Genomic DNA, 26,391 nt, shown 5'->3' on the forward strand with positions numbered 1-26,391 from the left:
CTGTCCAACCTTCTTCCCACATACCAAAGCAGGACACCCACAGTATAATGTATACAAAGGCAATTGTCTCCCATGTAAATGTATAAAACAAATTTGGTCCAAAGCAGGACTGTCCTGCTCTGTAAGCTGGACAGTTTGCATATACATGTACATGCAGGTAGTACAAACTTACTTTTGGTTTATACGTGGAATATAAATCGAACACAAACCGAGGCGAAGCCGAGGTTCGTGTGATAGTTTATATTCCACATAAATGTGACATAATTATACCGTTAAACCTAGGAGTAGTTTGTAGTATATTTATACCAGCCTTTATTCAAACCTCCATTACACTCTAAAAAGACGTTTATATTCAGGTTCAGGTTTATTTTAGGTTTATATTGAAAATATAAACTTGAAATCTCCGTTGCGGTTGAATGAGAGTTTGTATAAAAGGGTGGTATAGCATATTACCGATATTATTGTTATAGACCAATGCAAATATTTATACTTGAGCGCTTAGGAATCACGGAAATCAGTGGCGTCAAATACTAAGGCGGTGACAAATGACATTGTATTATCACTCTGTAGAAAAGAAAAGGACCAAGGAACTACAATTACGCTATAATGTCCACTGACACCACCAGTTACTAAACAATCAGTTCATGCGATAACATAATTATTGGAAGGTTCAACTGAAGTAAGTTATAATGATAACATAGGAGGGGAAGATGAGCGCAACCAAGACAAGCACTAGCTGAAAGTCCTCTTCTATGTTATCATTATAACTTAGAACCTTCCAAGTAGGCAGGCTGTTGGAATGCGCATCCAAGATGTGCTAGAGTTGTTAGCCAGTTACATGTAGTTGTAGAATGTCAGGACTGTCGGTCAGTGTCGTGCAATGTTATCGCATGAGCTGATTGTTTAGTAATTGGTGGTGTTAGTGGACATTATAGCGTAACTTGTAGTTCCTTGGACGAAGTTGGTCCTTTTTCTTTCTATAAATGTGTCTATCCTTGGCTCTCCATCCGAGTCCATTATTATCACTCTCTTAGTATTGATTCCCTTTGAGCATTGATACCTAAGCAGTCAAATATTCCTGCATATTTCAATACTTATAGGGCTATGGACTGACTATGTTTGACTCCTTGAGTTTGTAGATATACCGGGCGCTTTGCACTACACCGATGACAGTCATGCCCAAGGTACTTAGGTAGCCTGGTAAAGTGAGTTATGCCAATGGTGAAGTAAACCATGTAAACCTCACACATAACATCCGCGTTACGAACTAACGAACACACGGTATTACATGTCTTCATGTGTCGGGCAACGGACTCGATATAACGGTCGTGACAGTTACCACGAGTAAGGACTACGGGCGATAAACTGCAGACTCAAAACACAGTGAAAGGTCTTTGCGCTTGGCCTTGGAGAATCAACAGTAGATGCACATGACTTGGTACATCATGTTCGAGTTGGCAACACGGCAACAACACCATGATGGCCATGAGCACAGTGGTCTGTAACGTAACTCGTTGCTGCCAGGGTTGGTGCGACTCGACACTAACTAATACTTACTTGCGAAGCACGCCGGTTCACGGGGTCGACGAGAGAAGTGAAGCGGAACGGGTGATACTTTTCAGTCGTTAGCGCTACCTGATAGTGATACTTGATAGAGTCCACTACTAGTGTAGACCCTCTAGGCTCTACGCACTTGTTGCGGTGTTGATTCCATGCTTGTGGATGCTACTGTCACTTTGGCCGTGTGTGTCCTATTAGAAGCCAGGAAGAAATGTAGGGATCGACAGCTCATTCTGAAAGACGTCGTTACTGCTTTATCAGCCTTGTGGTGGAAGTATCATTTGTTGGAGAGTTTTTTGCTTCCATGTAGATCTACTACTACTAGCGACGAGTCTCTGGACGTGGTCGTGTCGAGAGTTGCTGCTTTGGCCCGAAGTCGCCAGTGTGGGCGAGGTGACGTGAGCAAGGTTAAAGGATGCTAGTACTGGACGGCTAGCAATAGCAGCATGTTGTCAACTCCTCGCGCACCGTTACTTCCTCGGAAACTGTCGGTAAGGCGGATACCAAACACAAGGGTCTATCCGAATGACGCTACAGCCAAGTATCCGATAGTCGAGCTTGTGGACGACAGTGATGAGGTGGACAGCGCAAAGTTCGACTACGTTTTCAAGGTACTGTGTCCATAAATGTGTAACAATTATTAATTTTGTTTGATTTGGCAGGTATGGCCGGGGCTGCTACCTGCTTGGGGTGAAATGTACATCAGGCATACCAGGGAAATGGATGGGTCTTGGCAGTAGGTTTGGGCTATGAGTATGGCACTTGAGGGCCAAAAGATCTGAATGTTGCAAACAATGGAACTGCGTGTCAATATGTCAATGCTATCTTGACATTTCGAGGAGCCTATGGACTTTGAAAACGTCTTCGTAGACTGTATCATCATTCGTGGGTACTGATACTCCTGGCTTCTGTTCTGTTTGTGCTGCATATTGTGACTTACCTTCTGACTTACCTACTACCACACCTAAAGATTGTGTTAGTCGGTAATAGCGGTGTGGGCAAGAGCAATCTGCTGTCACGTTTCGTACACAACATCTTCAATGCCGAGGAGCGGGCCACTATTGGTGTCGACATGATGACCAGGCATGTCTGTGTTCATGGACCTAGCCAGCAGCCGGTCATAGTCAGGCTACAGGTATGGCGCGCAATTCACTACTTCTTTTAAAAAGTAGGCACAAAGTTGAATTTAGCTACATACACATGTACATGGCGAGCCATTTCACGTGACTTGGGCCACTGAGTTAGCTACAGTGTAGGAGGAATTCAAATCAATATCTGCAATTGAAGTGACTTCAGTACATGTACTGATGTAGTGATATGCTTACAGTGATGTAGATAGTATCTGCAGTGTGTGAGTATAATTATGGTCAAGGCCACAAGGAGCCCCTGTTAATGTTGCTGATGACAATACAAGTACAACAATTGGTACTAGTAAGCCTTGCCTGATAGGTAGCATGTTTTCACACCTTGTTCACGCTGTCACGTGAAAACAAGTACAACAATTGTAGTCCAACAAAAATGGGATGAATTCTCCAGTTAGTATATCACCGAGCGCAACTGTACTTGAAGCAAAGTAATGGATTTCACTTATCTACCTGCTTTCACAAACCGTATTATCTCCAATAAACATACAGATTTATAGAAAAGAAAAATGACCAAGGAACTACAAGTTACGCTGTAATGTCCACTAACACCACCAGTTACTAAACAATCAGCTCATGTGATAACATTGCACGACCCTGACCGACGGTACTGACGTTCTACAACTAACTTGAATCGTGGTTTGACCGTATTGTCCAATGGTCTTGCCAGTGTCATCATCAACATGCATGAACATCCATCCTCCAACGTCCTTCACAGCTGAGACTTTCAGCTCGTGCTCGTCTTGGTTGCGCTCACCTTCCCCCCTTGTGTTGTCATTATGACTTAGAACCTTCCAAGTTGGAAGGCTGTTGGAGTGCGCATCCAAGATGTGCTAGAGCTGTTAGCCAGTTGGTTGGAGAACATCAGTGCCGTCGGTCAGTGCCGTGCAATGTTATCGCATGAGCTGATTGTTTAGTAACTGGTGGTGTTAGTTGACATTATAGCGTAACTTGTCGTTCCTTGGTCCATTTCTTTTCTATAAATTCATCCTTGGCTCTCCATCCGAGTCCAAACGTACAGATCTTTTATTTTTCCAAAGGTAGTCTGCCCTGTAAAGTCGTCCTTCTCTGATCTGGCACTTATTTATCCAGAACCCTTACAAACCAGCACACTTTCTGACCAAACGGGTTTTTTCAGTTCATTTTGTACGCTTTAATCCGGCACACAAAATTATTCCTGTCGCCATCCGTTATAACCTAAAGATATTTTGCCTTGTCTATAAATGTGTACATAGCCGCCGCAGCCCTCTACTTGCCGAGCTTTTTGTACTTAGATCAAATAGCAACCATACCAATGCCTTGACCAGGGGACAGTCCGCCCTGGCTTTAGCCCTGCCTAATGCTTCGTCACGGTCCGGTTTCTATGCTTTGCCTTACCTGGCTGCTGACAGGTGGAATTCGCTTCCAGCAGCATGCCGCCAGGCAGCCTCCTTTGCAATGTTCAACAGTACTCTTCGCAGCCTCTTTTGCAACACATAATGGCACAGTATGCAGCCACCGTTTTCTTTTTTCTTTACTCTATTTCACGCACTTACGGCTTTCTTCATTCAGCTCTATTTCACGCACTTACCTAGGGTACCCTGTAAAAAGACTCGCAGTCTGTGGGGATTGCCCTAGTAAAATAATAAATACTACTACTACTACTACTACTACTACTACATGAATTCCGGCTCCAGCAGCAATTTTCTGAACAAATCGCTCAAACTGTACATAGGTTTTCTTATCCAGCAGTTGTTCATCGCATACCGTACGGGTGCACATGCACAGCTATGTCAGTTTGGTCAATGCATGAACTACTTATCAGGGAGCATCAGTCTACAGTCCATTCAGAAAAAGATGATATCCTAGCTTTTGGCCATAAATGGTCAAATTTTGAGTTTTTGTCACAAAATATTTTTGACAATCCCCCATGGAATGGTCTTCCAAATGTGTGTTTTGAAGTCTATTTCTCCAAAGAGCAAGCCATAACAAGAATAGGATTTCGGCCAGGTTTTGCCCCCCAAAGCACTGAATTGGGGGAAAACCATGAAAATCAAACCCATGCACTCCACTTGCAGAACAGTACATTTGCGGTTCAAACCCATTTGAAGTACCTTTTTTGGACCCTTTTTCAAGTTTCGAATCTCGCGGCACTGGCAAAATCACCAAACACGGGAGCTCTCCAGAGCCAGCGCTCATCTTTTTCTGAATGGACTGTACACATGTAACATACCCTTAGAAATATCCTATCAGTGCACTGTATAGACATGCATTCCACAAAGTACTCTAATTTCAGAAATTTTCGGTGCTCAATATTTTCGGTATAAGCTAGGTTAGGTGAACAGAAATTTTCGGTACAGAGAAGCAGTTCCCTATTGGATTATGTGTGTTAGTGTTTGTTCGGTGTATTGAAATTTTAGGTATGAAACTGACGCACCGAAAGTACTGAAAATAAAAGTACACCGAAAATTTGTGAAATTACAGTACTTGGACTGACACAGAAAATCCCTGCGTTTTGACGTACGACACAAATATGTATGTTAGCAGGTGGGCTGGGTTGGAGGGCAGGATTTGATAATCCAGCACCCTTGTTTATCCAGCAGAAAATGCCGTTACAACAGGTGCCGAATTAGAGAGGGACGACTGTACTACTAAAGGAGACTATACTACCAAAGGAGACTATTCCTTTATTGACTCAGGCAAGATTGATCATCTGCCATGGGTGTCATACCGCTCTTAGTAATGATACTTTTTGGGTGTAGATGCTTTCAATAATACTCTAGCTAAGGTACAACTGGTCAATGGGAAGCGGATATAACCGAGGGACTACTGCAAACGTCATCCATTACAATAACAGTTCTCCTCTCGTTTTGTTCCTGCGCACAACATGCGTATCTCTAGATCTGGGACAGCGCTGGTCAGGAGAGGTTCCGAGCACTGAGCTCGGTGTTCTACAGAAACGCAGCGGCTGCTGTGCTGGTCTATGATATCGCGGATAAGAAGAGCTTCGCCAGCTTGCCGAAGTGGCTTTCCGACATTCGGAAGTACGCGGAGGACCCCACCATACTTCTTCTAGGTTAGTCTTACGCACCAAGACTGAATGGTCTGGAATGCCACTTGAGTCAGAACATAGTCTATGCATCAGTGTCCTATGGCTGACTGGGTTTGGGGATTTCCCTTGTACTTGAGTCAGATCATAATCTATGCATCAGTGTCTATGGCTGACTGGGTTTGGGGATTTCCCTTCTTTCGCCTGTGTATACGAAGAGTACTCGTAGGTGTTGGTTGGGACACACGCGAGCCAATCAGTATTGATTATTGCTTCTACTATTGCTTTTGAGCTGGCCTTGGACACATAGCAGTAGTAGTACAGGCAGACCTCGCTTATCCGGATCCCTCGCCATCCGGAAGAAAACCCCTGGTTACTGATTCACAGCTATGCCATGCATACATAATAGTATGTGTGTTCGATTATCCGGTTCCCTCGGCTCTCCGGATATTTTCGTGCAAAACGGATGTGTGCGGTTAAGCGAGGTCTGACTGTAGTAGCAACCAGATTACCTGCATGTTTCACTCGCAACCGCTGTAGCCACCAGGCACAGCGACTATCTCACAGTCGAATACGCTTTGTTTCCTGCAGGTAATAAATGCGACTTGGCCCACATCAGCACTGTGCCAACGGAGACTGGTCACTCGTATGCCGTGGACAACAACCTCATGTTCAGCGAATCGTCGGCATTTGATCGCACAAACGTCGAGTCCTCATTTCTAAACATGATCAAGAAGACATTCATTCGCCTTGAACAACAGGCCGAGGCTCAAGCCATGCAAGACAAACTGGAATCCGAGACTAATGAAGATGATGTATTTGATGAGACAGATAGCTGGGACCTGCCTGATGAGGAGAGCATGGAAGAGGATAGCAGTGGTGATCTGAATACATCATCATCATCAGCGGCATCCCGTTTTGTCGCCGAGCCGTTGATCAAGTTGAAGAGGATGGGAGCAGTGGTACTGGACGACATTCAAGAAACGTCCGAGGGACGACTTCGCAAACTGAAACGACAAACAAGCTGCTGCAAGGCCAGCTAGCGATTTGTAGCAGCAACAGATGGAAAGCGTCATCATGGTCCAGACATGAGACATGTCTCGTTAAAAGAATCCATACTTGATACCCCAGCAGATTGGATGGCAAAATGGAACCCTTACAATGCATGTGTATTTTTCTTTGAGCTGTTTGAGAGTCACAACATGCGATGCAAGCAGTCAGTCATTCAGTAGCTAAAGCAGGCAGTCATGCTGGAGAGTGTTCTAGGTAGGAGTGCAGTTTTCTAGAGTCATTTAGTGTGCTTGCAGCGGGAACTTGTTTCCTTGTCATCTGCCTTGACCACACAACACATACATGACATTGGCTGTTTCTATTTGTTTATTCAGCAATTCACCAAACCTGTGAATGGTCATATGCTAGTCAGGCAAGATTGCAGAAAATTTGCCTTGGCATCAACAATGAGTTCTTCTTTGTACATTCTTTGAGCAAAGCATTATCATCTTCGACTTTATGGAGCCATGCATTTGCATACTTTTTAGCGGCAAAGTTCAATGTCAGCTTCAGCGATTGAGATAACAATCATACCTTTAGCAGAGCAAGTGTACTTATTTCACAAAAGAAGATAATTACAACGTTTTTACAAGTCCAGTTCCCACAGCACACACACACACACACACACACACACACACACAGGCACACGGGTAGCAAAAAGTCTGAGAGCATTTGGAAATAGATTATCCTGGGAAGTAGGGGGGGGGGGGGGTTGCGACAATTAACCGATTCAATTGACGTTCTGTTGAAATACAGCACCTGTTAAAGCGCTGTACTTGACCTTGGTCCTAAATGATTCTTGCAAATAATCTCGTGACGTTGAGCATCATGTCAACGTCGTGACAGTAGTGGAATCAGGTCAGAACTCTGCGTCCGTTGCTGTTGTGGTGGTAGTATCAGAGCCTATGACTACTTCGGTTTCTGCATGGGGCAGGAATAGCAGCATGGGGCAGGAATAGCAACATGGGACAAGAATAGCAGCATGGGGCAGGAATAGCAACATGGGGCAGGAATAGCAGCATGGGGTAGGAATAGCAACATAGACAACAATTAGACTCGGGTGGAAAGCCAAGGATTAATCAAGTTATAAGAAGAAAAGAGAAAGACCAAGGAGCTACAAGTTACTCTATAATGTCCACTAACACCACCAGTTACTAAACAATCAGCTCACGCGATAACATTGCACGACACTGACCAATGGTGCTGACGTTCTACACCTAACTGGCAATCGGCTCTAGCATGTCTTGGATACACACTCCAACAGCCTTCTAGCTTAAGTTATAGAAATAACATAGGAGGGGTCGTCAGTTGATAAAATATGGTGGTAAAGACACACCTGGCAATATGGGGTCGTCAGTGTCGTGCAATGTTATCGCATGAGCTGATTGTAAAGTAACTGGTGGTGTTAATGGACATTATAGAGTAACTTTTAGCTCATTGGTCCTCTTTTCGTCTAAAAGGTGAAGTATACCCTAAAATCAAATTTTCACCAGTTGTAGTCTTCGGGGTGGTGAGTCGAATGGTCTTGGTCCGAGGAAGCTGAGACAATCCCTTCCTCCTTTGTTCGCAATCGAACTCACCACCTCCACCGAAACTGACTGGGCGCTGCGCCCTACTAGACAGGGATTTGTATGCAAAATGTCACTAAAGGCGCAATTTCGTTTTTATAAAAGCACGGATGACCGCGATTGGCCCATGTGTTGTAGTCTTTTGGACGCTGAGTCGACTGGTTTTGGTCCGAAATGCTACGATGCTGCGATGCAATCGAACACGGTTGAGTAAGCAGTTACGTGCTCATGCGTACACCAGTCACCTGGTCACCGCGCCTGCAGGCTACAACTTACAGCCTGTTTTGGCGCGTTCCTGTCACTCGAGTTGAACCTTTGAACCTTTGAGTTGAACCTTGGTGTGAAAGTTGTGGCCTGCAGGCACGGTGACCAGGCGACTGGTGTACGTGCGAGCTAGTGACCGCTTACTCAACCATGTCCGATTGGGGATAAGGGCCGAACGCTGCATCGCAGCATTCTCGGAACAGAACCAGTCGACTGAGCATCCAAAAGATTACAAAATATGGGCCAATCGCGGCCATCCGTGCTTTTATAAGGACGACACGGCGCTTTTAGTGACATTTTGCATACAAATCCCCATCTAGCAAGGCGCAGTCACCCAGTTTCGGTGGAAGCGGCGAGTTCGATTTGGAATAAAGGAGGAAGGGAGCGTTTCAGCATGCCTCAGCACACCGAAGACTACAACTGGCAAAAATTTGATTTCAGGCTTAACTTCCCCTTAAAGATCAACAATTACTGCACCAAAAAATGGTAGGTATTTTGTTGACAGTAGATGAACACGCACTTCTTAAACAACAATATACTTTGAAGTATATTGCAAACATACTTATAGAACCAACGACAGCGAAGCCAATGGCACTAACATGCACTTGTGTCAAGCTTGTCTCGGCACCTAAGCCATGCACCGGTATATTTATTGATGGAAAAAGAGGAGGAGATAGAGAGACGAGGACAGTACTAGTACCTTGGGCTTCGTCGGCAGGCCGCCCTGGATCAGGCTGGAGCTCGATTCCGTCGACCGTGAATATACTGACAGCTGAATGAGCAGAGGGGATGCAAGCATTGCACACTCCATCATGCGCTAGTACGGCAAAGGTAGACTATGATACTAGGATTGCCACACGGCCATAGGTAATGATGACCAAGCCAAGAAGAGACCGAGACACAATAATTATAGCACAAAGATCGAGATACATGCCAGTAAATACTACCCCCCCCCCCCCCCCCCCCCGGAAATATGCCATCGTATGCCATTGTGGTGGTCACAGCAGAATAACATTTGCAATATTTCAGCATATTCAGCATTGCAGTGATTGTAGAGTTCTGGAAGGTATCTTGATTGTAGAGCTCTGGAAGGTATCTGCAGAGCAAGTTACAGCAGACACACAGCCTGAACTCACTATCAAAGAGTTGATGGATGCGTTCGCCCAGTGAGTCAAAGTAAGGATGCTTCATGGCCTCTTTTGCTGTTGGTCTCAGCTCCGGTCGATACTGCATTTCCAAAACACAGGCAAAAGAAGATGGACAGCAGAGACCTAAGCACCAATTATCAAGACGTCCATGTGCAGAATACTTACACGTAACCAGACCCCATCATCGGGCCCCTGCTGCATTTTCAGTTCACTTGGATTTTGTAAGGCAGTGAATTTTTCAGGTGGGGTAAGAGAGCGGTCCGGAATTGACCTGGTTTCTTCAGTGATCGTATAGATGCAGGCAACTTATTCCAGAGAGCGGGACATTGATATGAAGGGCTGTGTGTGGCAGCGGCAGATAGGATCCTTGGGAAAAGAAGCAGGGGAAAATCTGTGCTCCTCGTTCGACGGGTGTGTGACAGAGGTGTAACGAGGTCATGAAGAAGCACACTACAGTTATTATGAATTACACGAAAGGTTAGCAGGAGGAGTTTGCGGCAATACGTTGATTGCAGGGGTTGAATGCTGAGGCGTTCAAAAAGAGGGGCAGTTGCAGACAGGAAGGGAGCAGAGCAGACAACACGCACAGCTTGGGGCAACACTGCTGGCAAGAACGATAACGGACAGACCCTAAACATATTCCGGGCACTGCTCTGAAGTTGAAGTCGGCACACTAAGAACTTGTGTGATAAGGGGCTCCCCCCTACATTCACTTACCACAAGGAGTGCATCCATAAGTGCGATGCCTTCTGGCTCCATGCTACACAGTGCAAAAGAAAATAATTGACAAAATCGGATGACATGGCTGCATGGTGCCAGGAACACTCTATGACAGTGTGTTTACATGAGAAATTTCAACCCGGGTCGAGTTCAGCCCGGGTTGAAAGTCTGCATGAAAGACAAAATAGGTGAGCGTTTACATAAAGACAGTTGACCCGGGTCAAATACTAGTGTTGAAACGAATAATCGAATAATCGAATAATTTAGAATATTCGTGGGGTGAACGAATAATCGAATAGTCGTAGGAATTATCAGAAATCGAAAAAAACAAAACAAAAAAAACGATCTATGCTCAGTGCTGACCCTACTGATAATTATTTGCACTGCGTAGATCTGCTCGTAGTATTTCTTCTCAATCACTTCTCCTCCAATCTTTAATCTCCTATCGGTATCTAGTAATACATGTACATGTACATGTACTTCTGTTCTTTCCATACGAGGGAAACATGGATGCAGTGAATGAGATTTTCGGTCTTTGACCACTTTCGACCAAGACCCTATGCAGAGCTGGATCAAGCGTTGCACACTCTGGGGGGTTATGTACTCTTGGCGGTACAGGTTAACCGGTTTTGCACCCCCACATAACAAAATCCGACAATCAGCAAAAAAAAATTTTAAAAACTACTTAAAAAGTGCTGAAAAAGTGTTGAAAAATGCCATCATGCGTATGATAGAATATAGATTATTCGTTCGATGGAGGGCGAAATTATTCGATAGATTATTCGTTCGAAGAATCCGTGTTCGGTTTAAACACTATCAAATACTGATATGCCGCCAAAAGTCCACTTCTAGAATCCTGTATGGTCACGTGAATCTTTTCGCGAAATTAGCATGTGCAGTGCTGTTCAAACCTGGCGTGAGATACGCACAGAAGTGCGTTAGTACGATTTCTCGCCCTCAAGGGGAAGGTTGAAATCAACCCTGGGCGAAATTTCAACCCGGGTCAAGCGCAATGCGTCATTTAAACGCGCCCCAGTCAATCTGTGTTCATGGCGGGTTGAAACTTGACCCGGGTTGAAACGCCTCATGTAAACACAGCCTATGTGCATACTGTGGCACACAACACCAACAGATGGAAACTACCAGTGTTCACAGTACTTGCCTGCATGTAAGTGACGTCCGATCATGAGTCACAGTCAGTACAAGTGCTGTGTTCATGTGAGAGCATCAAGTGTGCAGAGCAAGCTACACTGCATAAGACTGCTAACACGTCGCATGCATTCTAATGACACCTGTAAGTACTTTTTGAATAATTTTTTTTACCCATATGTACACACTGTCCAAGTATAAATTATGTGACGGCTGCACCCAACTACTGTATTCAGAAAAGCCTGTTTGAATTATTTTGATATTTGCTTGCACACATTTCAGGGCCCTCCATACTCTGTTGGAAACACTGAAGGAAGCTTCAGTGTGTGAAGTGACTTGTCATGGAGGCAAACCAGCACAATATGGTGTTCCCACTAGCTAGGCTGATCAACTCACCGTGGTACCAGTGTACCAAGATCATGCCGTAGATATGGCGGGTAATCAACTGCGACGGGAGATGAACAAAGAGGAATAGACACAGTTGAATGCATTGCACACAGCCCCCACCCCACACACACACCCAAGAAAGCTTGTAGATCATTTCACGAGGCTACTTGTGATGCACATGTTTGGTGTGAGACGAATCTTATAAAAAAGTAAGAATTTCACTGCAAATACTACTGTCAGTCTCACTGCAAACTGAGAGTGGTAATATTGGAGTTATTCGGAAGTCAGTTTCGCAACCTGGCATGACAACTTACTTGTTTCGCAAGGTTTCTCTTAACATTACTCGGTCATGTTACACTCGTGACAAAATGTATACGTAGTGTTTGATGACTAGGGAACCGGTCAATCAACGGAATGAAGACAGGCGTACATGCATTGCTACTATTGGTCTACAGTACACTGTATCAACATTGTGTACTGTAATGACAGGAGGATGTAGCCAGTGTGCTGAGAGTGCTCAGTACATAGAGCGGTTTACACAGGACAACAAGACAACAAACTACCTCTGTGCCTACACTACTGTCGGGCACCGAAGAACTGGGGGGGGGGGGGGGGGGTCAGGGTTCTAGCCTAGACCGTTCTTATTTTTAGCGAACACAGCAGTTTCATTCTTATTCGATGGTACAGTCTTACATGTACATTTCTGCAGAGCCATACGCCTGACTGGCGGCCTGAGTGAACATTAAAGTGTATATTACGATTTCCGTTCTTATCAGCAAAAAAACCAGGCTAGACGTTTTTTTTAATGGTGAAATTCTAGCCTCGGGCCGTTCTTCGGCAGTTTGTTCTTCGGCGCCCGGCAGTACTGTGATTGCCCGGTGCAGCGTACTGTATACAGTGATACAACGTTACCACCATCAACACAACTGCCAGTATTCCTATTGGCTTATTGCCCTCCTGGCTCCTAGTCTATTCATATTCATAACGCTCTGACATGCACCGGCCATACTTGACTTACCTGCTAAGAATTCCTGGTTCTTGTCAATGCCAGGCCAGGACGTCGGTGTGGGCGTTCCAAGTGCCTGAATGCCGGTAAGAAACATTGCGGAACACCACACTCAACTAGTGATGTTTTTGCTTGTTACTTGTGCGTACAACTACATTGTACGAGCTCACGTCACAGTCACGGTCATGTGCAGAAAGTCAAAAGTGATTGCTAGGGTAAAGAGAGCCAGTAAAATAAAGCAACATGTACTTGGTGGTATTCTTATAGCAGAACTTGTATATAATTCCGTGATACTCATACAAGTTCTGCTGCAACGAGTATTGCCGGTTGTCCATACAGTACGTTAGATGAAGTACAATCGCAACAGCGGCTACACCACTAGAGGTCGACATGTCTTACCCGGAAAATGAGCATGAGCTGATCTTCAACGTTGGATCCAGGGAATGGCGGGCGACCAAGAACCATCTCAAACAGGATGCAGCCCACACCCCTGCAATGGACACACCAAGGACACCCTCATTCATACCATTTTAATGCTTACAACATGTGTTAGCAATGGATCTACAGTAAAACCTGGTGTAAGCGACCTCTGTGCTTAGCGACCACCTGCTCTTAACGGCCGTTTTTCCATGCACCGACAGTTCCACACAGACACTGTGGGACCTGGTTCTAAAGACCACCTGGCTTTAATGACCACTTTTGCTTGCACCATGGGGTGGTCGCATAAACCAGGTTTTACTGTATTGAACAGATACATGTACACACATGCACACACACACACACACACACACATACACACACACACACACACACACACACATACACACACACACACACACATACACACAAGTCGCAGTCCGGTATTAGCACTGTTACCACATGCACACACACAGGATGTGTATTGGGGTAAGAAGACCCTTCAACTCTGCCACCGTGACTCACCACATGTCAATAGTACCAGAGTAGTTCACCGAGCCAAGCAGGACGTCAGGTGGCCGGTACCTGTGAAGTACAACACACAACAACAACCGTACAGCAAAGATCTCATGGTCACAGTGCCATGGTAACAGCCTCTTTTGTACAAGTTCTGCAACAGCAATCATCGTCTAACTGCAGTCAAAGACACACTCATAGCTGAAACTCTTGAAGCACCGTGTGCGAGGCACAAGCTATATACAAATTGGGCAATTACCAGGTGATTCAATGCCAATGCAGCAATCACTCCTATTAGTACAACTGATCATGATCCATACCATAATGTGACGACCTCGTTCGAGTAGGTTTTAGACGGCACTGATTTCGCCCGGGCAAGACCTAGGCACACACACACACAAACACACACACACACACACATACACACACACACATACACACACACGGCATACACCAGAGAGCAAGGAAAGTCACATGACCATTCTGCTGGTCTCATACAGCTAAAATCATTGCTTGCAAAGTTGAAGCTTTTGACAAGGCTTGGGCCATTAGAAAAGACAATCCAGTCGGTTTTTTGAGCAGGGAGTGGGGCGTTCTTTCAGGTTTGCCCAGTCAAAGGCTCGATGGACTTTTCGTGTGTTCTGGATGGCAGTTGTGAGTCAGTCAAGTGCCAAGTCAGGTTAGCGGGGAAATCACGAGCGCTGGTGTGAGGAGCAATCCACTTCCTTATAAATACATAAATGTCGAATAACTTGATGATGGTGTCAGCAAGACGACAATGTGTATCATTTCAAATGAGCACATGATTGTACTTACCAAAGTCAGCCAGTTTTAGATCGCCGGTATCACTGATAAGCAGGTTCTGCGGTTTCAGGTCTCTGCGGCAGCACACAACCACAGAAGAGCACAGTATAATCATACTCATGTGAGATCGTGACATAACTAGTTAGGGGTCGTCCGCAATTATCGAATGTTTTTTCCAATCCGTAGTAGCTTCAAATTTTTCCTCACCCACCCACCCACCCACCCCCCCCCCCCCCCCCAGTCCGTAATAAAATATTATTGATGGACACACAACCCAACACATATGGAACAAACTCAATCAGTCCTTTTTCGCTTCGGCAAAGAATACATCCTTGTTCGTCGTCTTGGACAACTGCCACAAGCAATTTATTGTTCTGTAATAATCAGAGTCACCAGCGGTTTTGAAAAAGGGCTGCTTCTTCACCGCCTTTCCAAACAACGTCGCCTGTCTGGACATAGTCAATAACAGTCGTCAGCGCCAGCGCTAGACGGAAGGACTTCAAAGGAGTGCATGGAAGACGGTACTCTGGACGAAGGAGACAGTGAAACTCAAAAATAGAAAGTGTCGACTCGCCGTCGAATGCGCCGAACTTTATGATCCCCGGCCCAGGATCTAGGAGCAGCCAAGGAAGCGCGCGCGGGGGCGCAGAAACTGCCAGAACTACAAAAATATTTGTAGTAGACAGTTCGCGCGCAGCCGTGCGTGGAAAACAGGGGCTACACGTAGACGTACACGTGGCACGCGCACGTGTCATTTCGGAAGTTTTTCAATCCGTAACTGGCCTTGACCCACCCACCCACTTTCGAAGCTACTACGGATTGGAAAAAACTTTCGATAATTGCGGACGACCCCTTAGCAATGGAAGTCCACCAGGTAGTTAAAGCACTTCCCTCGTGGTACTACTGACCTGGCAATCATGAACGAGGATCAACAGCTGTTTAGGATACTCTGGCTTATACAGGTTGAGTGAACATATGCATAGTTCCGCACAGCAAGATAAATTTGGAGCAAGCGGTTTGCAGAAGCTAATCGGCTGAAATCAAGAACACTGGCAGGCCTGCTCTTTCTAACCTAGTGTTCTTCATACCTGTGCTGCACATGCACAGACTTCACGTATAATGAATGCTGTACCTTGGATGTCCAGAATGCTATACCACAGGGTAGGTTATACCGACATGAATCATGATTATTTCAGGCAAACAGAAAGACAAAAAAACAACATCAAGGCATGAAAAGGTACAGGGAAGTCAGTGAACCCGATTTTAAGAAGACTTACCGATGCAAAACCTTCTTGCTGTGACAGTATGCAAGGCCACGGAGAAGTTGAAAGGCAAAATACTGCAAACACATAGACAGGACAAGGAACAGGCCAACTGATGACATACTGTGTAGATCTAATGGTCAGTACAATGTCACATGACCAGTACAGCTGATGGAATGCACAATAAACAGTGCTCACGCAGAGTCACCCCTCTGCTGATACCTGCCTGCTGTACAGTGGCAACCATATGATACGAGGTGAAAGCTTCACTCATGGGGTAGGGTCAGGGAAACACCTAACCAAGAAGGCACAGTACAGTGGAATGCACACTCCGTACCCTGCAGACCTCCCCAGCCGGGCTACTGAAGGGCAACTACCATACTGGACTACATACAATCCCACAACAACTGCGCTGCGAGTCAGCAGTACGCCGCACACACATACCGACATCGGAACACTGTCACTCCCTACCTCCAATACACTCACCTTTATGTTGGTCAAGTGCAGTGTTCCTTTACAAGTCTCCATGTACTGTTTCAGGTCACGGTGCTGGAAGATTGACAGTGGCAAAAAGCAGAATGATCATGGCATCTCTCTATCTAGCAGTTCCTTCCTTCAATATTGCCAATACCGATAACATACAGAGCCTCTTCTTGCTCACCGGCAACACCAGCATCAGACATTCTGAAACTATCATTAACAGTACGTTCCTCCTTTTTTTTCTCCGAACCTGTACTCTTCCACTTTGAACTGCCCACATGATGTCACATGTCCAAAATAGCGCTCGCAATCTTTGATTTAATATCTCTCAAATGCTGTCAAGCCTCCTCAGGCCAAGACCATTTGAAGCAGCACCGAGAAGAGAATTGATTCTGACATTGTGATGTTGTCCCTAAGTTACCCTACAAGCCAATGCGGGCAGACACCGTCTGTATATGCACATGCAACTGTATATGCACATGGGCATGCAATTGAACACTTGTATAGATAATCATAGCTACATGTACATGTAATGGGAGCAATAGTACACGTCTCTCAGCCCATCGTAGCTGCTAAAGCAATGCATCTCCCACACTCACCATGTACTCAAAGATGAGCACCAGTGACTTGCTGTATATGATGTCATGTAGCGTGACAATGTTGGCATGCTTCAGATCCTTGAGCAGCGAAACTGCACGCAACGAACACAGCAGTGACAAGCAATGTGACATGTTACAGTAACATGCTCAGCGCATGCCCATGACTATTTTAGCCTTCAAACATGACTGATCATGGACCTGATACCCAGAACTAACCAGTGTAAGCAGGTAGTAGACTGGAAAGATTTGGAAATAGATACCAACAGCTGATGTCATCATAATTACCTGATTGAATAAGAAGAACGTTCTAAAGGGTCAAAATTTCCCTGCTTACTTTCTCGTATTGCCGTGCACGGTGCCCCTTCCTCGTGCTCCAGTCGAATCTCCTTCATTGCAACCGTCAATCCAGTTAGCCTAGAAGTGAAAGAGCCCATGAACAGAAATCTGAACAACTTGTGGAGAAGGACCTTATCATGGTTTAGTGGCAAGTTGTTACAAAGACACAGAGCCTTGCATTGCAAGCAACATCCAGTATCTTTAGAGCCAGGTACTTGCGCTCATTACTCACGTGCTCTGCGCCTTGAATACAGTTGCATACGTTCCCTGGAGGTGCAACAATCCAAAGAACACCGGAGCTAAGATCAGCAACAAGTAAGTTATAACAACACTACACATGCCGCTCTTTTTTTTCGGAGTATAAGCTGCACCCTCACCCTCACCCTCACCCTCACCCTCACCCTCACCCTCACCCTCACCCTCACCCTCACCCTGGTGGTCGAATCATGTCCAGTACACTGTGATGTCCAGTGCAAGTAACGGCGGGGGGCTATATCAATGCCTATATCAATGTTTCGTCAACTCTACGCAGGTGCATAGCATGAGTTCGAGAGCGTACTAGGAAAACCGTAGTTGAGTAGAAAATACGATTTCAGCTGCAGCTGTGTGCCTGAATATTCAGACCGGCAAATCGAATGAGAAAATCCACGAAACGTTCTGCAAAATGGCACTGGTCAGTACGCAAAGGATTTCGCAGTACTTGGTTACACTGCCAAGTATCCTTCCGGCGCACCACTCTGCCTACACGACTAGAATGACTCAGTGTACCTATTCGAGTACATCATCATCATAAATATTATATTCTGTGTATGCTATCACTGAGACATTAACGGTGTGACAATTCACCCGTTTCTCAGTACAGCCTACAGGTTCTCAGTACATGTACAAGAGCTTCATATCATTGCACAAGAGCTTACCTCCCCTAACTGCTCCAGCTTCTCGTAGGTTTCTAGTCTGCCAAAGCCGAGCTCAGTCTAGCATACCAAACAAAAGTCCACAGAACAACTGTCAATGATGTCTCCCAGGCTTGCGTACTGATCTTCTCGTGATCCAATGCCTAACCGCGATCCACACTTCCCGTGCATCAATGTTTACTGATTGTGTGTGGCTGACACCGGGACTAATTCTGGTGTCACTAACTCTTATGTCATCAGTGGTGCTAGTGGAGCGGCTCATCCTGCATCAGATCCGCATGTACTGACTTCTCCCGAGCCTTTATGGGCACTTTCGTAGCAACAAGCACAGATGTGGTGATCATCACTCACCTGAGATAAGCGTCTCTGACGTTTGCTCATTTTCCGACTGAGGTCGAGTGCGGGAGAGAGACCCCGAGAAGGAGAGTTGGGCATCGAGGCACTCGTGAGGCCACGCATGTCGCCATCCTCCGACGATTCGCTCATTGACGTTGCACCCTCGCCCAGCTGACTGTCGGATCGGTACTTGCGTGCCCTCGAACCCGGACTCACACTCAGTCCTGTACGGAGTGTTACACCCACGCCCAGGCTCGACCGCGATGTGCTCTTCACCTCCTTGTGACTCTGCAGCGAGAAATATATATTGATCATGCAGTGGAGTAAAATGTGTACCCCCCCCCCCCCCCCCCCCCCGGAGATCTGGCCAGCTAGTAATCAATGCATTACACCCATGACAGGAGCCAGGAGGGACCCCGCCCCCTGCTCACTAGCCGCTAAAGTCTAAAGGATATACCTTGCCCTGCCCTCTCTGCTGTAACCATGGCCGGGCTCAATGGGTTCAACAGGCGCCCAAAAAAAGGGCAGCCTTCCATCTTTCTACATGCAGTACATTCGTACTAACTCGACCCTGTCATTTATTGCACAAGGTGTTCTCAAGTTAGCTATGATAACCATATATCCATCATTCACTACAAAGTGCAATAAAGAGCACAGTCATGTCATGTGCTCTTTATAGCACTTTATTGTAGTAATAAACCGGGATCCCTCTGTGCCAAGACGGAACCCACTAGCTACCTTGTATGCTACGCACTAAAATGGCATGATAAGCACATGCTTCCTGCCAGCAGTGTGTGTTTAGTTTACAGTAAAGGGGGTATGCGGGGCATTTCTTGTTTTCCATACACCGCAAATCTACATTCACCTGATACGACTGGAATGCCCACGTAGTGCCGGATTTTTAGACAAACCACATACGTATGATAGTAACCATATCACTGCATGTATATTCTGCAGCTCATGTCATGATTATGATTATCATACTATGACAGGCATCATCATGATATGAGCTGCAGAATCTGACTCTTGTCTTGTCCGTTATAGATCATGCTATAAGTTTGGTATAATCCAACTTTCTTTTCATTTGCAAACTCTCTCAATCTCATGGAGTGGTCTTGCAGGATACCTGCAGTGTCTGCTCTAGGATTGTAGGACAGCCGGGTACACGTGTACCTGGCGCAACCATTTCAACCGGGTCGGAGCCGGGTACACGTGTACACATGAAGTGCGTCACGCACCAAGAGCACGTCATCTTTTTCGTCTCCATGTCGTAGACAAGCCATGGACGACCTGTTTTCCAAGAGTCCTGGAAGCAGGGCCTGTGGATTTGCCTCTTCGCTGGAGGCTCTATTTCCAAAAACAACACCTCAACGATCAAGCTCGAACTGAGCACGTGCACACACCGGATACTGACTATTTTCACTTCGACGCGCGCCTCTGCATGATCTGTCACACATACAAGGCATGTAGTCAGTCCTTTAGTTCGAACGTGTAAAGTAGTAAAAAGTACCCACCGGGTCACAGGTGACCCGGTACTATATTTTCAACCGGGTCCAAGCGCCGCCCAACCGGGTCGATAACCCGGCTCACCCGGCTCTGGAGCAGACACTGACCTGATGCCGAGCTGAATAATTGAAATACAGCATTATAGAACTGATGATGTGAACATGTAAGTCTGAGTGCTGTCTGTCAACCGTACCTTGCTACGACTGAAGCCCTTCTTGCTGCTTGTGATACCTTCAACTGTGTCCCTTTCCTCATTGTTGAGTGCTGATCCTCCATCATCCTGCATGGCCTGTGGCTGACTGCGATCTGCACACGCAATCACAAGATCAACATGGCATGTCGATACAGTCAGACCTCGCCCGCACACGTCCGTTTCCCACAAAATTATCCGGATAGGTGAGGGAACCGGATTACCGAACACCAGTTATGTTGGATGCATTGCGTATGCTGAAAATCTGTAATCAGCCATTTTCTTTCGGATGGCGAGCAATCCGGATAAAAGAGAACCGGATAAGCGAGGTCTGAGAAGTAGAGGTAGAGTATGTTGTTAGGGTGCACTGTGGGAGTTGCAACAGACACGGCTTTATTGCAGGGCATCCTAGGTAGGTTTGGTATGGCGAGCAAATGTTCCAGGAGATTTTGCTTGCCATCACTTTGCCGTCGCATATCCATGTACAGTCGTGGCCAAAGAAATCCAACACACGTGCTGCAAGCAGTGCCAAGGCTCATGCAGTCCCTGCGGCCCTCGGATCGTTTTTTTTTAACGCACATGACGAAATTGACATTGAAGTATGACGGCACTTTTGATTCGCGGGTCGGATTTCTTTGGCCACGACTGTAGGAGCAGCTGGCAGGTCCCTGTGGCTTTAGAAGCACAGCACTATAGTACAATCATAGTATGCACGAAGCTGGAGACGATGCAGTCAATCTCCACTCAAACATGATTGCCATCATCATCTGTCCTTAGACAGGCAGGTGTAGTTGCAGCTAAACACACCATACAAACATAACTACAGGGCACAACCTACTGGTAATCATGTGCTTATGCCGGTCACAAGGACTTTTTAAAACCGCCAATTTAACAAGCAATGACCAGTGTAATTCAGAGTCGCAAGGTCTCTTACAGCTATCAGCAGGGTCTTACAGCTATCAGCAGGGTCTTACAGCTATCAGCAGTGTACCCGACAACCGGCGTTGCTTTACGCATGCTATCGTGATATTGCCACAACCTGACATGAATGTGCACATCCCTTCTACGCAAGAATAGCATCTATGCGTACAACCAAGAGTACAATCATAACCCCTGGGGGGGGTAGGGTATTGTACTCTTGGTACAACACGGCTCCAACCTTTTAGTGGGGCAACTTGTCCCATTTTTGGCAGGCACAAACAGCCCTGGTGGGCTTGTGAGTATGGTTAGCCCCACTGTACAAGGTCCATGACCTTTTGAAGCAGGGCTGGTACCACAATGTCTTTAGCTGAAGTGGACTTGTCCCAGATTAGGCACGGGTCCTTCAACCAAGACTTGAGCCTGCAGTCTCCATCAAAATTACTATTTCAGCAACGGGGAGGGAGAGGGGGGGGGGGGGGGGGGGTACGCCATTGAAGCGAACTCACACAATCATGTACAACTGTGGCATGTGAAATCTAGACCCATCCGTATAATTATACAGACAGTGCCAGAATTAGTCTTGATAACCTCATGTACAGGTAAAGGTACGAGGACGTGTGGTCTCCAGCACTACAAGTGCACATCTACCCAGATTTCACTTACTAACTAGTTACTTTCCAAATCCTATTTCACGTGCGAAGTAGCAGTACACAGTGCAATCATCTAAGCCTGCTAAGCGAACACTACAGTTTACAAGCCGTAACAGTTATTGTCAATAATTATGTTGTATGCTAGCAGGTCTGCAACTGGGAAGATGCCTGTAAACTGACCACATTACCATGGCCGTTGCCCCGCAAGGCTCAGTATAGTACTATTACTATAAGTATTAGTAGCTCCTTCCACAGGCTAAATGGTTACACCCCCAGGTACCAAGGTCCATGCCAATACGCCAGGAGAGCAGTGACCAGGATTTGACTTGCGATGCGCCAGCAGGTCAGCCTGCAAGACTTAGTGGTAGTGATGCTCCACGGTCGTAATCAGCACTGCCCCTCAGGTTGTCATCATGTCTTGGACTACAACACACTAGCTCCGCGAACTCAAACGGACAATTTGCCGATTAGACTGATACTTTGGAAGTGCATTGAATTCACATATGACTGCAGTATTGTAATACTTTTGGGGCTAGGATTAGGCCTAGCTAGGATATACTCCAGAGTCCTGTTTTGCTGACGTTGACAGCACTGGGGAGGGGTATACAACTCTAGAGGTAGCACTTCTCGCTCGTGGACATTCGATAAACCTGGCACTATGAAACAAAATATTTCCCCGAAAGTTCAGAAGCCAGTAACTCCCAACTCTCTCTCTATCACGTCCTTCGGACCAAACGGTATCCGAAGAGTATCATTTTCCAAGCCAGGATTGCAGCACCAGTGATGGGGAGTATAGATCTACTGACCTTCGCTAGCGTGCTCCTCGATCGACGGGCGGTGATTAATCGACAAGGACAATCTTTTCTTCCATGAAGCCATGCATGCACTGCCGAGGGCCGGCCTAGTGCCGGAACGACTGCACTCGCACTGTTACACCACACTGCTTCAGTGCTGCTAAACGCGCGACGAGCTGGGAGGAGCACGGTGTGAACACGATGCGGGCGGCCGATAAAGAAAGCGCTAGCGAGATTTCGCACTTCCTAACACACACGAACCGCCCGTGAGATTCTACGAAGGTGTGAGTATCCTCGGCTGATTCCACGCCCTGCCCTCTGGAAAAAGGTGCGTGCACTGTGAAAACGAGCTCTTTGAAAGGATTCGCTTGAACTGAACAGCAAGCAGCAGTGAGTTCAAACACACAGCAAGCTGCCACTGCCATCCAGTAGATCTGCTACCAGTGTGCTCAGTCTTTCAGTTGATCAGTCGGTGACCACGACATGCAGGATATGCTCTCGTACTCGTAGACAGCACTTGGGACGCGGTAGACGTGTGCGTTGCATGACAAGGGACTTTCAAGGACCGCCCTGCACTCTACAGATGTCAAGTTGAACTCATAGTCATACTTGGCTTGACTAGTCCGAACCTCTAGCTACACGTACGCTCAAGTCAAGACTGTGTCTCTCCGTGTCAGACTGTATGGCGACGAAGATTGGCATGCAACAAGTACGACATCTCAGCTCCTGAGTCTGGACAGGAGGCAGGACACTTCACACGCTTGGAGTGCGCTACGCCTAATCAAAGTATTGTCCAGAATGACCAATATGCGTGCGTGTGGCAGCGAATACCCAGCAAGGCCCTTCACTCGTATTGAGTGTATGTCGGAACATTCAATAGGCGAACGGTGCACCGACTTAGTCACGTCATCGGACGCGGGTAAATGGTAGGATCGTGTGAAAATGCGGTCTGTCCGATTGCGGTCTGCTCCACTCCGGGAAGGAATAGTAAATCTCTGAGCACTGGGGATGTCGGGCGATCAGGCAGCATTCGATGACTGGGGAAATGACCCACGTTTACATTGCTGTGACGTAAACTCGACAGGCATTCGATTCGTGCATGTAGTATTGTGATCAAGTAAAGCATTAGCCGCATGCAGTTATTCATGTTCTGATTCTGCGTGAGGCCGTGTGAGGACTGAGGAGGGACTGGTAGTCCGAGACAGGACTTGGACACGTCCTGACTACGCGAAGGCGACGATTTGTTGATAAACAAACCTTCATGCTAGGGGAAATTGACCGATGGCGACGATTGCAACAAACACGCACACTGGCTCACTTTAGATAGATACACGTACACATTCTAGAACTTCAGGAGTGAGATGAATGCTGCTTGGCTCACTGGAGAAGGTAGACGTACACATATTTCACTAGCCCTCCTGCTTCTCTGCCACATGGCACTGCCGGACTCCGACGGTAGATCTACTTTGTGGAAAAACGGTCCACCTTCAGGACAGCCATCTTTTTTTCGGGGGGGGGGGGGGGGGTACTTGACTTGTTTCTGGGAAGGCAAAGTAGACGAGGGGGAGGAGATGAGCACCGGTACAATAGGCAGATGAGACATGTTACAGTACCTGAAGCCAAGGACAACAACTAACTTCGAATGCATTGAATCGTCGAGACTCGACTGTCACCCAGCCCCCCAGCCCCCCCCCCCCCCACCGGAATCCAAACTGGGTAGTTTATTCGCTGACCCCAGTACAAGGGTGCCAAACTCTTGCATATAAGCATGCACACTGCATCATGCATAACGATTCACATGATTGTGGATGTGAGGTTGGAGAACCTAGATGGCTAGAAGTCCTGCCCTTAATGTACACCGAATCTACAATGACTCCGGAATGAGCCTTCAGTCCAAGGAAGGATGCAGGACATAGCCTAGAGTAGAGTATGATGATGCACTTGATGCGTGCCATGCCATACAATAGTACAATGTTATGTACAGTCGTGGCCAAGGAAATTCAACCCACGTGCAGAAACCAGCGCCAAGGCCGCTGCCGCCCTCCCATCACTAACAGTTCTGGGGACATGCATGATGTCATTGAAGTGGAAACGTGGCGCTACTTTTGACTCGCTGGTCGGATTTCTTCGGCCACGACTGTATTTAATATCAGTGGCTCTTCCGATTACTAATCGACCGTATGCAAGGTCGCCACATGACAACAGCCAGTAGACGATACCCATGATAGCCTGTTACCACTGGTTACAGTGGGAGGAGATACCTGTACATGTACGTCATTGTATACCAGTGCTAGTAAGTATTCTGCCTTTGTACTTGTAGGTAGGACTGCGTCCTCAGACTTTTTAAAGGGTGGACCAATCACAATCACCAAACGCACACACCATGAAGACTAGAACGATCACCACTGACGCCATTAGTCTGTCTGCAACATGCACTACACCGCTGAAATTACACGATTGATCCACTGCCTCGCAAGTCACTCCTATTATAGTCCTATCCCCAGCTGTAACACACAATGTAGTAAAAAAAGATGATAATCATTTTCTGGGCCTCAATTATCAAGCGAAGGTCCCGGCCTACGACCCTGTCCTAGCCCTGGTCCTGGTGGTGACAGTCGAATTTGTCTTCAGTCTTTCAGACTTTTCCCGTTTGCATCTTTCCCTCAAGCCAATGAATATTTTTATGCAGCTGTATTATTTAGAGGGAGGGAAGTGGTAACACAAGGACAGCTACAGGTACACCTGGACAGCACTTGCGCAGCTCACTGACAGCGTGACACATCCTGGTAGACCTACAGCCTCAGTACAGGCTACACCATTGTAGTGTAGCTCTACTGTCTCTATACTGTACGTTACGGCTATCCTACCACACACTCGTGACGCACTGACGGTAACAATATTACAGTAAGTATCGTTTATAAAGTGACCGGATATAATGATATACCGGTTATAGTGATAGAACACGTCAAAATCAAAATCAAATCAGAAAAAATACAGCTAAAATATCACTATATACACTATTATCGGCTATACCGATATATCGCTTATTGTGATGGACTTCAGGAAGCAAACCATATCAAATGTACAGGAAAATATCGCATATAATGATCAAGAGTGATGATCACAAAACAATTGTTTTTTTCGACGTACTCATAATCTCTTTTTGCACCAACCCATTATTTTACCTGCACACACATGTCCGTTTCTGGCTGTGCTACCCCTTGCAATGTGCTCCCTTTGTATGCTCTTGTCCGTTTCTGTATGCACATGTCCTTTTCTGGCTGCGCTACCTCTCGCTCCCTTTGTATGGTATTGTCCTTTTCTGTATCTTTCTGCACGCTTTTTGTCCGTTTCTGGCTGTGTTGCCTCTCACGATGATGTTGCCAGCTAGCTCACGTACACAGCCGCTCATGTCTGGCTCTACGCAACTCGTTGGACACCGAGTACGCGAGTACGGATCAGGCTTTTTTTTGGAGAACACGCTGAAGAAGCAGCCATGCCACATGATGTATCGAAGTACTAGTACATGTACATCAGGGAGTCGTATAATATTTTACGACTCCCTGATGTACATGTACAGTCTGTACTCGTACTGCACTGCCATGCACTGCTCTGTGTCATGCACCGGTACTCAGTCCGCGGAG

General features: G+C 46.4%; 2 protein-coding genes across 2 annotated transcripts; one reads left to right on the top strand and one right to left on the bottom strand.

Annotated features, from left to right (window-relative positions):
• The first annotated feature begins 1,678 nt into the window (after positions 1-1,678).
• On the top strand, positions 1,679-7,377 carry LOC135815331 (ras-related protein rab-11.1-like). Its single transcript, XM_065328611.1, has 4 exons — positions 1,679-2,171; positions 2,531-2,695; positions 5,583-5,757; positions 6,322-7,377. Exons 1-4 carry the CDS (start codon positions 2,007-2,009, stop codon positions 6,771-6,773), a joined length of 957 nt encoding a protein of 318 aa, XP_065184683.1. The 5' UTR covers positions 1,679-2,006; the 3' UTR covers positions 6,774-7,377.
• Positions 7,090-23,237, bottom strand: LOC135815330 (cyclin-dependent kinase 18-like). Its single transcript, XM_065328610.1, has 19 exons — positions 22,760-23,237; positions 20,386-20,498; positions 18,702-18,974; positions 18,354-18,410; positions 17,669-17,703; positions 17,435-17,514; positions 17,101-17,192; positions 16,508-16,570; positions 16,037-16,098; positions 14,772-14,833; positions 14,276-14,336; positions 13,965-14,024; positions 13,422-13,512; positions 13,035-13,098; positions 12,026-12,074; positions 10,478-10,520; positions 9,749-9,839; positions 9,313-9,384; positions 7,090-7,701 (listed from the first exon to the last, which is right to left on the bottom strand). The coding sequence occupies exons 1-19, from the start codon at positions 22,830-22,832 to the stop codon at positions 7,640-7,642; spliced, it is 1,503 nt and encodes a 500-aa protein (XP_065184682.1). The 5' UTR covers positions 22,833-23,237; the 3' UTR covers positions 7,090-7,639.
• Positions 23,238-26,391: the final 3,154 nt, after the last annotated feature.

The sequence above is a fragment of the Sycon ciliatum genome, chromosome 4, assembly GCF_964019385.1.
Source record: "Sycon ciliatum chromosome 4, ocSycCili1.1, whole genome shotgun sequence".
Lineage (NCBI taxonomy): Eukaryota > Metazoa > Porifera > Calcarea > Leucosolenida > Sycettidae > Sycon > Sycon ciliatum.